This window comes from Hippopotamus amphibius, chromosome 6 (assembly GCF_030028045.1).
Source record: "Hippopotamus amphibius kiboko isolate mHipAmp2 chromosome 6, mHipAmp2.hap2, whole genome shotgun sequence".
NCBI lineage: Eukaryota > Metazoa > Chordata > Mammalia > Artiodactyla > Hippopotamidae > Hippopotamus > Hippopotamus amphibius.
In genome coordinates, this window is record NC_080191.1 from 50730674 (window position 1) to 50742163 (window position 11490).

Here is an 11490-nt window from a genome sequence, read left to right on the forward strand (position 1 = left end):
GCAAACCCTCTTCCCCATGTGATTAACCTTCCTGATGACCAGATATTAGTCAATGGGTCCTGCCACCATATCAGCGGCTGTGCATCATTAAAATGAGTCACATTCTTAGAAGAGGCTCGAAAATGCCTATCAATTTTCCCAATATAATCAGTAAAGGCAATTTGCCAACTTACACAATTTTGGAAACAAGCCTGAATTTCTTTAGTAGTTAAATTAATAATTATATGTGAAGGGTCAGTTCCAATTAAATGCTTACTTCGAGTTCTTCCCTTCAGAACCAACTGAGTTAATAATTCTAAATAAGGTGACAAGGATTTTACCATAGTATTTGCTAAAAACAACCATTCCACAATTCCTTCATTTTGCATTAATATCCCCGTAGGTGAATGAGGAGAAGGTAATATAATTAATTGCAATGGCTGATTAACAGTTACTCTCTGTAATTGAGAAGAATGAATTTTATTTTCTACAAGTTTTAGTTCCTCTAAAGCAGCTGATGTTAAAGTTCTTGGACTATTTAATTTTGAATCTCCTTTTAACAAAGCAAATAGGTTAGACAATGCATAGGTGGGGATCCCTATGCATGGGCGAAGCCAATTAATATCTCCTAGGAGTTTTTGCAAATCATTAAGAGTTTGGATTTGATCTGACCTCAGTTCCACCTTTTGTGGTCTAATAGTTGTTCTATCAACTATTGTGCCCAAATATTGATATGGGCTATGCATTTGTACCTTTTCTGGAGCTATTTTAAGTCCTGCTCTATCAAGGCAAAGCTGCATGCTAATATACGCAGAAGTAAGTAAATCTTGATTAGGAGCAGCACACAAGATATCATCCATGTAATGGATAAGATAACAATTAGGAAATTCTAGTCGCACTGGTTCAAGGGCTTTAGCAACAAAATTCTGGCAAATAGTAGGACTATTCAACATGCCTTGAGGTAACACCTTCCATTGAAACCTTTTTCGAGGTTCTTTATTATTTAGTGCAGGCACAGAAAAAGCAAATTTTTCTTTATCTTTGGGATGTAATGGAATGGTGAAAAAGCAGTCTTTCAGATCAATAACTATTAAAGGCCAATTAGCAGGGATCATATTAGGTGATGGGAGGCCTGGTTGTAAGGCCCCCATTGGTTGTATAACTGCATTGACTGCTCTGAGATCTGTTAATAAACGCCATTTACCAGTTTTTTTCTTTATTGGAAATACTGGAGAGTTCCATGGGCTAAAAGATTCTTCAATATGTCCTTTTTCTAACTGTTCAGTCACTAATTCTGTTAGAGCTTCTAACTTTTCTATGGTTAAAGGCCACTGCTCAACCCATACAGGTGTATCAGTTTTCCAGGTCAATGGGATTGGTGCTGGGGGAAGCAGTAAGCTTTTACGAACAGTGGCCACTAGTGAAAAGACTGATATCCAAGACCTTCTCTATTTGCATTACCTTCAGCTGGAATGGGAAATAGTTTCCCTTGATGATATTTACCAAGACCTAACCCTGGCTGATATCCTTGATTTATTAGCATTTCTTGACTTTGCATACTATAAGTATCTATCGTTGGAATGTGGATTTCAGCCTTCCATTGTTGCAATAAATCCCTTCCCCATAAATTAATTGGAAGGTCTGCTATATAGGGTTGTAAGTGGGCTGGCTGCCCATCTGGGCCAATACAAGGCAATATTTTAGCACTTTGCTGCAAGCCATGAGCTCTACCTAAACCCACCACTGTAATGTCTGCAGGACAAGTAGGCCAGTGAGAAGGCCAATGATTACTGCTTATAATTGAAACATCAGCACCTGTGTCTATTAATCCTCTAAAAGCTTTCCCACTTATAGTTACTGAGCACGTTGGGCGTGTTTCTAAAATTTTTTCAGAGAGGAAAACTCCGGCCTCTCCTGTGCTTCCAAAGCCTCTCGTTCTCCTTACTTTTGTACTACTGCCAATCTTATAATATGGCAGAATAAGCAACTGTGCTATTCTATCACCTGGATGGGCTTTCCATGGAACCGAAGTTGATATCATCACTTTAATTTCTCCAGTATAATCATTATCAATCACTTCAGTATGAATTCTAATTCCTTTTGATGTTAAACCAGACCTTCCTAGTATTAAGCCAACGGTTTCTTTTGGCAAAGGTCCAGTAATTCCTGTTCTGACCAATGTTGGAGTTTCTGCAGGCAGTATAATAATAGATTCTGCACAAGGAAGGTCTAAGGCTGCGCTGCCTGCTGTGGCTGGTGATAATTCCATGGCACTGCGGAGTATTGGGCCACTTCTGTCTGTTTCTAGATCTGATAGGCTCCCTTTGGTTGCGGGGCTAGGAGTGAGCCCCGTTGTTAGTTTCCCGACAAAGGGGTTCCATCCTTATGGAAGTTAGATTTACACTGGCTTGACCAGTGAAATCCTTTTCCACATCTTGGACAAAGTCCAGGCTGTTTTTGCCCTTTGATTATATTATCTTGAAAATTAACAGCCCTTCTATCCACTCTCTTCCTACATTGTTTCTTTGTATGTCCTTGTTTACCACAGTTAAAGCATTTCCCTGGAAATTTGTTATTTATTTTCAGTCCAGCCATAGCTTGTGCCATCATTGTTGCTTTAAAGCTCTCAGTTCCCACTCCCTGACACACTCTAATATAATCATTTAATGTTCCCTTTCCTTTCATAGGTCCAATGGCCTTCTTACAATCTGTATTTGCATTTTCAAAAGCCAATAATTGCAAAATAGTATCAGCAGCCTCAGCATTAGTGATCTGCCGCTTGATAGTCCTCATAAATTCTATTAGGAATATTAGGATCCACTCCAGGTGCCACCCTTTCATGAATAGTCACTGGAAATGCCATTTGCATAGCTTCCAGATCTCCCTCTTGTCTAGCCTGCAAAATGCCCTTCTGTAAGGGTGATAAAACTGAGTGTCCTATAGACACAGGAAAGGCATAAGCTCCCCCAGGTGGCATTAAAGAGGGTGGAGGAGGGGGCAGTATAGGAAGTTCGCCCTCCTCCACAAGTAAGGGAGCCGAGGGTCTTAATCCCTCAGCCATTTGTATTCCCTTTTGTTTTTCAGTTTTGTTTGGCACCGCACATGCCCATCGGTCCTCTGACGGACCGGCTTCTTCATCAAAGCTATCATTTGAGCCCTCAGGAGCCCATAGAGGCGCTAATAGAGGCTCTAATACTGACTTAATTAGAGACCACATTTGACCAAACAGAACCTGGTACGGGAGTCCCTTTAGAATGCAGTTTTTTAAGTTTGCTCCCAACCTTATCCCCAAGTACATAAACCCAGTGTTAGCCTAAAGAAGGAAACCACATACAATATTCTCAACTATTTACAGAATTTCTAACAATCGACCTTCACTTGCTTTTTACAAGACCTTCACTTGCTTTTTACTCCACCTGCCCTTAGGAGCTGCCGTAACAGGCATACATCTGGTCGATATTAATCTAAACTTTTATTTCCCATATTTTACCCCGAACATAGACTACCCAAGAGATTTACTTACTGGCAGGATTTTCTCAGAGGCCTCTTACTCTCCTCTTGGGGGCTTCACGGCACTTCCCAATTCTTTACTTTTATCAATTTCACTTTCCGTGAACCTTCGTCACTCAAGCCTTTCGAGCCCCACGTTGGGCGCCACTTGCCGAGACCAGCTCGGCGACTCGAGGTGAGTGACGGGTGCCGCAAGCTTATGAAGAAGACACAGACACAGACTGAAGAGAAAAGTGGGACCGGGGGGCTCAAGACCTCTCGGATCAAGAGCCCCGCTGATTCATCCCAGGCTGCTTTTATTGAGTTCGTGGGCTAACATTCTCAGGTTACACTCATAAACAGTCAAAGGCCTCACATGATTGAGGCAATTATCTTTGTTTACTTCCTGGGTCCGAGTTGAGCAGGTGTGGATTTGAGCTGGGGGTGGAGAGCAAAACAGCCCTGGGGGCAGGAGACCTCTCTCAGATATTAGGGGTCTGTGCCCCACCCGTGTTGGCCCCTCTGCGACTGTGCCTGTCTTAGGTTGTTCCTCCCTTGAGGAATCTTACCCGTCTCTGGCTAACCAGTCATCCTCCAGGGCCAAACACGGTGATATAAGGAAGGTTCTATGCACCAACCCTGTTGGCCCCTCTGCGGCTGTGCCTGTCTTAGGTTGTTCCTCCTCTGAGGAATCTTACCCGTCTTTGGCTAACCAGCCATCCTTCAGGACCAAACAGGGTGATATTAGTCTCCACGCCCCGCATCCTCAGCTCCTCCACTGCTCAAGAATCCCATCGCTGGGCCCACATCAAAAAGGTTCCCGAATGTCTTCCCACAGTAGTTCTATCCAGCTCATTACATATATCTCCATCTCATCCCTTTTTATAGCTGAGTAATATTCCATTGTATATATATGCCACATCTTCTGTATCCATTCATTTGTTGATGGGCATTTCGGTTGCTTCCATGTCCTGGCTATTGTAAAGAGTGCTGCAATAAACATGATGGTACAAGTTTCTTTTGGGATTATGGTTTTCTTTGGGTATATGCCCAGGAGTGGGATTACTGGATCATACGGTAGTTCTATTTGTAGTTTTTTAAGGAACCTCCAAATTGTTTTCCATAGTGGCTGTACCAACTTACAGTCCCACCAACAGTGCAGGAGAGTTCCCTTTTCTCCACACCCTCTCCAACATTTGTGGTTTCCAGACTTTGTGATGATGGCCATTCTGATTGGTGTGAGGTGATACCTCATTGTGGCTTTGACTTGCATTTCTCTGATGATGAGTGATGTTGAGAATCTTTTCATGTGTGTGTTGGCCATCTGTATGTCTTCTTTGGAGAAATGTCTATTTAGGTCTTCTGCCCATTTGTGGATTGGGTTATTTGCTTTTTTGGTATGAAGCTGCCTGAGCTGCTTGTATATTTTGGAGGTTAATCCTTTGTCCGTTGTTTCATAGGCAATTATTTTTTCCCATTCTGAGGGTTGCCTTTTAGTCTTGTTTATGATTTCTTTTGCTGTGCAAAAGCTTTTAAGTTTCATGAGGTCCCATTCCTTTATTCTTGATTTTATTTCCCTGATTCTAGGAGGTGGGTCAAAAAGGATCTTGCTTTGATGGATGTCATAGTGTGTTCTGCCTATGTTTTCCTCTAGGAGTTTTATAGTGTCTGGCCTTATATGTAGGTCTTTAATCCATTTGGAGTTTATTTTTGTGTATGGTGTTAGGAAGTGTTCTAATTTCATTCTTTTACATGTTGCTGTCCAATTTTCCCAGCACCACTTATTGAAGAGGCTGTCTTTTTTCCATTGTATACTCGTGCCTCCTTTGTCAAAGATAAGGTGCCCATATGTGTTTGGGCTTCCTTCTGAGTTCTCTATTCTATTCCATTGATCGTCCTTTCTATTTTTGTGCCAGTACCATACTGTCTTCATCACTATGGCCTTGTAGTATAGTTTGAAGTCAGGAAGCCTGATTCCACCAACTCCATTTTTCCTTCTCAAGATTGCTTTGGCTATTCGGGGTCTTTTGCGTTTCCATACAAATCGTAAGATTTCTTGCTCTAGTTCTGTGAAAAATGCCATTGGTAATTTGATCGGGATTGCATTGAATCTGTAAATTGCTTTGGGTAGTACAGACATTTTCATGATGTTGATTCTTCCAATCCAGGAACATTGTATGTCCCTCCATCTGTTTGTGTCATCTTTGATTTCTTTCATCAATGTCTTAAAGTTTTCTGCATACAGATCTTTTGCCTCCTTAGGCAGGTTTATTCCTAGGTGGCAGGTGCATTCTTAACCACTGCCCCACCAGGGAAGTCCCTGATGTCTGTCTTTTAAAGTAAGAGCAGGAAGGATTGGGTGCTTTGTGACAATTTTGTGGTTTTTTCTAAACCAGGTTGCTTTTTCTGAGATTAGGGAACCAAGTAAAATTAAATAACAGAGGGAAGAAGCTGGTGGTTGAAACACGATGTATTAAAGTTATCTGGGATTAAACAAAAGTCATTTCATAATAATATTGCATCTTTATAATGCATTTATTGCTTTTTGCTTCCCCATATTTTATACATTTTTCTCTTCTTAATGTCACAGCAATGGGTTCCCAACCTTTTCAAATAGGATAATCACTTTTCACACCAAAATGGTATTAAACCTTCACCTGAATCTGTGGCAGTAATTGTACCTTTATTAGCGGCCACTTGAACACAAAACACACAAAAAAGGCTTCTCATAACTTAGATACACTTGTATCTAGAAGTACAATTTATCATAACAGCATTTTGCATTTAAAAATAGCAGAACACAGTCTACAAAGACATAATATTGATTCAGCCTAAAAACAATGCTTTAATGCACATGTAGATTCATGGACCATTCAAGCTGTCTGTGGACCATAGGTTAAAAATAACTAATCTAAAAGGACCAAAGTTTATACTCTGATGCAGTTTCTATGAGCTGATGCATTTCCTCCACCATCTCTGGTTTTTAGGAAGCAATTTATTTTGTCCTTGAAAAACAAGGTTAATCTAATTTTCTTACTCTGGTAAATTCCCTAGGGCATTAGAACTGTTTCCTAATTAAACAGCACTTTACAAAAAAATCTAGAGCAAGACTCTGAGGGGAAGGAAAGCTGCTAATTTGGACAGCCAGGGTGAAAATCTCCCATCACAAGAATAAAAATGGTATTGGATTAAACAGAATTAAATTGTGATCATATCTGTCTGCAAGATGATTAATAATGCCTTTTATGTGATTTTAAAAAAGCCTCATATAGGACCCTTGGACAAGGAGGAAAAAAACCTAGGTGAGTGAGCCGGGAGTGAACTAAGTCCCAGGAACACAAGGTTGCTTTTTTGGCTGGTGTATGTGGAGACTGGGCAATGGTTTGTTTGGATATCTAAGCCTACGGATTGAATTAGGTCAGACTAGCTCTCAAGGAAATTGGTTTTTAAAACACACACATACACACACACACACACACACACAGACACACACACACACACAACTAGATGAAGAGACAAGCAGCCTTTTAGTTTAGTGATTTTCTTAACGAGCATGAAGAGGCAAGCATTTGGAGAAGGAAAAAGTGTTTCTATTGCAATTGAAAGGGATGCAAAGCATTGCAGTTGGAAAGTACACTAAAGCATATTATGCAAGGCAGGAGGCAACTAGGCAGTTTTATACTTTCTGGAAGAGGCATATTAAATGTATTAAATGCATAATGGGATGAAACGTGTGAGTAGAATGGGAGATGGAGGAAATTGAGAAAGATGAAAGTGGGAGGTGAGTTTGCTTAGAATTTCAAACTCAGAAGAGGAACTGTAGGTTCTGGTCTTGCCTTTGGTTGGCTGGTTGACTGTTCTTGCCAGGAATACCACCAGCTCATTCTTTAGTTTGCTTGCCTCAGGAGAGAGTCAGCTGTTCTAACAAGATAGTGTAGAAGTTGGTAAGTCAGTAATTTCACATTTACAAGCAGTTATACATTTTTAGAGAATATATTAAGCATACATTTGAGTGAAATATTAATTTCAATACAGTATTTTGGAGATGAGATTGTTCTTAGAAAATTAAAAATACAGCATAGATTATCAGATATATGGAGGAACTACCTTCTTCCCAAACAATGAGAAAATTTTAGCAGTTTTATATATTTTAGAACTTCTATATGTAGAATTTTTTATAATTGATATCAGACTTTCTACACAAATCTGTACTTATTTGACTCACTTTCACTTTTCAGAATTGTAAAATTTGAAATGTCAAAACATTACCGTCATCATAAGTGTGGAACTCACATATAATTTTTGAAGTATTCACTCTTGTATTTTCAAAATGATTAAATAAACCATTATGTTAAATACTGATCATTTCCTACATTTTTCCAAACAAAAGACTATGATATGAAATAGTCAATTTCACATATCCACCTAAGAAAAAATACACATTTTTCCCTCTTCCTTTTAATGTCAAAAATGTATCATTATTGTGCTACTTTCTCTGTTGTTTTCATGGATACAAAGAAAAAACAAACTCCTGAAAAAAAAGAAGAAGAAGAAGAAAATGATTTCCTGATTTCAGTATTAACACTGTTGTTATTAATAGAATGCTATGGTAAAGTACCACCATCTGCTAAAAATTATACAGAAAATAAACTGAGTCCAAAAGTAAGACCATAGTTATTAGAACAGACAACAGAATTTGTAGTATATGCACACAGTACATCTCATTTTTTATGTCTTCAGAACTGTATCTGTTTGTTTGGTTTTATGAGGATCCCAGGAAGGGTACAGGACCACTGGTGCCCTAAGTCTTTTCTTCACCAGTGCTCAGTGAGGAAAAGGCCCCAGAGAGGTCTTGGTCTCAGTAACTTCTGCTTCATCTGAATCTTAATTTTGTCACATTTGCATCAAACTATGCAAGGAGACTAAAGTAGAATGTAGGTATTTGTATTTTTCTGGGCCTTCTAGTTCTATCTCTTTCAAACATAACTGGTTAAATGTTACCAGTATGAAAATCCCAAACTAGCAGCTATGAGTGAATTGCCATGTGCTATATGTGTCAGGAATAATACTTCGAAATAAAAAGAAAACCAAAAGTTAGGAAACACTTAAGTGGAGCATGGGTCTGGATTTTTCTGTCATCTCCTTTTTTTCTCTTCTGTACAGGTGCCATGGGCATGACCATGCTGCCCCTGTTACCACAGGAAATACCTGCATCTCAGAATGGGCAACTGAGAGGGTGTATTTTATAACCTCACAGGACAATGAGAGTAGCTTTATATGTGGGTTTTAATTTGTTCCAGGGACTAAGACGAAAGGGAGGCAATAGCTATGGCTATTATGCTCTGCTGTCCATGTGTAACTAAGATTTTGTTTTTAATTTGTTTCCTCCATCATTTTGGAATCTTTCAAAGGCTTGCACTGAGCAACAATTTTGTCATTGCCTTAGAGTGTGTGTGTGTGTGTGTGTGTGTGTGTAATAGCTGTGTAATCATAGACCTAAATGAAAATAGCTGCTTCTACAAGCTGGCTTTTCTCCCCTGCATCTTTTCTCAGGGTCAAAACGTCCCGCCTTGTCTTGGGGTGGATGGAATCACTGGCTGCAGCCTCAGAGGCAACCTGTGGTCACTGCAGCTTTTGGCTTTTGATGTGTAATGAGGAGAGGGTTGGGGGTGTGGAGGGCAGGCCTAGATACAGTCCAGGGGGAGTCGAATTGCTTTGAGCTGGGCTTGTAAATGTTTTATATGTATATCATCCCGTGTGCATGATTTCTCTGCAAATAAACCCATCTCTATTTTATTCATAGTTCTAATGGCAAGTCTGTGTCATGGTCTGAACCAGGTGGAAGACAGGTGCCCAAGGGGCAGCACATGTGGCACCGCCTCTCTGTGCACGTGAAGACCCATGAGACGGCCTGCAACCAAACAGCCGTCATCAAACCCCTCACTAAAAGTTACCAAGGCTCTGGCAAGAGCCTGACCTTTTCAGATACCAGCACCAAGACCCTTTACAACGTGGAGGAGGAGGATGCCCGGCCGCTGGGCTTCAGCCCCGCCAGCAGTCCTTCCATGGTGGTGCACCGACGCGTGCCCACCGCGGTGAGCACCCCGCCTCTGCCTCCCCACCTGACCGCGGAGGAGACCCCCCTCTTCCTGGCCGACCAGGTGGTCCCCAAGGGCTTGCCCCCTCCCCTCCAGCAGCCGCCGCCGCAGCCACCGCAACCGCAGAAATCCCTCATGGACCAGCTACAGGGAGTGGTCAACAATTTCAGCACCGGGATCCCGGATTTCAACGCGGTGCTCGCAGTCCCCGGGGCTACAGGGAACGGGGTGCGGCCCCTGTTCCCGCCCCCGGCGCCCCCGCAGCACCTGCAGATGCTCCCGCTGCAGCTGAGCACCTTCGGGGAGGAGCCCGTCTCCCCGCCGGCCGAGGACGACGACGAGGACGACAGCGAGAGGTTCAAGCTCCTGCAGGAGTACTTGTACGAGCGGGAAGGCAACACGGAGGAAGACGAGCTGGAGGAGGAGGAGGAGGAGGACCTGCAGGCGGCCAGCAAACCACCCCCAGAGGATTCGCCTGCCCTGACGCCTCCGTCCCCCTTCCGCGACTCGGTGGCCTCGGGCAGCTCGGTGCCCAGCTCCCCCGTGTCCGAGTCGGTGCTCTGCACCCCTCCCAACGTGACCTACGCCTCTGTCATTCTGAGGGACTATAAGCAAAGCTCTTCCACCCTGTAGGGAGGAGGTGTCCACAGGGAAAAGCAAGAGTGGTCAGGGAGCACCAGCACCTCCGGAGACGAGCAGAAAGCTGGGGGAGAAGCAGAGGCTGCAGGTGAAGTCAGGAGCAAGGAAGAGATCGCTGCTGCCGCCTTAGTAAGGCCAGCGCGAGAGATGCTGGACTCTGCAAGCAAGAGGTGATCCAGGCGTGGATTCCAATTCTTGAACGATTCAAAAGCCTTCTCTGGGAAGAAAGGGAATTCTGACAAAGCACAATCCCATATAGTATGTAACTTTAATCGCAAAAGTAAATAAAATCAACCAACATAATCTCTTTGGACCATTGAGCATAGATATACATGCCCACCACTTGGCCCATTTGGAAGGGGACAGCCCGGTTCATCATGGTATTTCCAGCAAGCATGGTGGAGCCAGAAGGAGCAGGTGGGTGAAGGAGGGGCAGGAGTGGAACCACCCAGAGAACGGTGATGGACGGGAGCTCATTTCTCTCAAGCCCTTCTCCCTGATGGGCCCACAGACCCCTGGTCTTCCGGACACTCGGGAACTGGCCCCAGAAGGGGCCTCTGTTCACTACCTGCACCCCATCCAGTGCCAGCCTTGCTGTCATACTTGGAGAAAGGTGTGTGGACACCTTGCTGCTCTGTGATTTCCCTCTATTTACGAAAACAGGAATAAGAGCAAAATCATCACCAAAAAGCGCTTCATCAGGAGTGCTAAGGGAGGGCGGAATGAGAAGCAAGACAGTGCATAAGCTTGGGGCTTTGAACAAAATCAGTCAGCAGAATCAGCTTCCCATATCTGATACTCGCTTATTGGTGATTTCAGAAAAGGGCCAGACAAGAGATTGTTTTGAGAGTGGCAGAAGACTTTTTGTGGATTTCCTTGTGTGCCAAGGGGGCTCTCCTTTGCCCTTATATTAAAGAGAACAAACCATGTGGCAAAATTGTTACCTTCCATTTACTGTAGCAAATAATACTTACCAGTTGAACTTCTAAGATGCAGTATGTGTATTTGGTGCCATTGTTTCTCCTATGTACTACAGAAACAAATCCATCTTTGAACTTAATGGTGTACTCATAGCAACTATTACTGGTTTAAAGGACAAATAATTCTTTCCAGTTGTCACTGAAGTCCTTGTAACTAGCAAGTGAATGTGTTCCTGTGTCCTTGTATACCTGTGATAATAAAATTTGTGCAATGTAATGTCAATTTAAATGCAGCTAGAAGATTGTCTTTCCAATATAGTATAGATATTTTTATGTTCCAATAACATTTTATATACCATTGCCAT

At 42.4% G+C, this 11490-nt stretch overlaps 1 protein-coding gene across 1 annotated transcript in view; it reads left to right on the plus strand.

Annotated features, from left to right (window-relative positions):
- GRM1 (glutamate metabotropic receptor 1) overlaps positions 1-11027 on the plus strand; it is a 401573-nt gene extending 390546 nt beyond the window's left edge. The window contains exon 8 of the mRNA XM_057740283.1: positions 9272-11027. Coding sequence (XP_057596266.1) covers positions 9272-10199 — 928 coding nt within the window. The 3' untranslated portion in view covers positions 10200-11027. The remainder of the gene's footprint in view (positions 1-9271) is intronic.
- Positions 11028-11490: the final 463 nt, after the last annotated feature.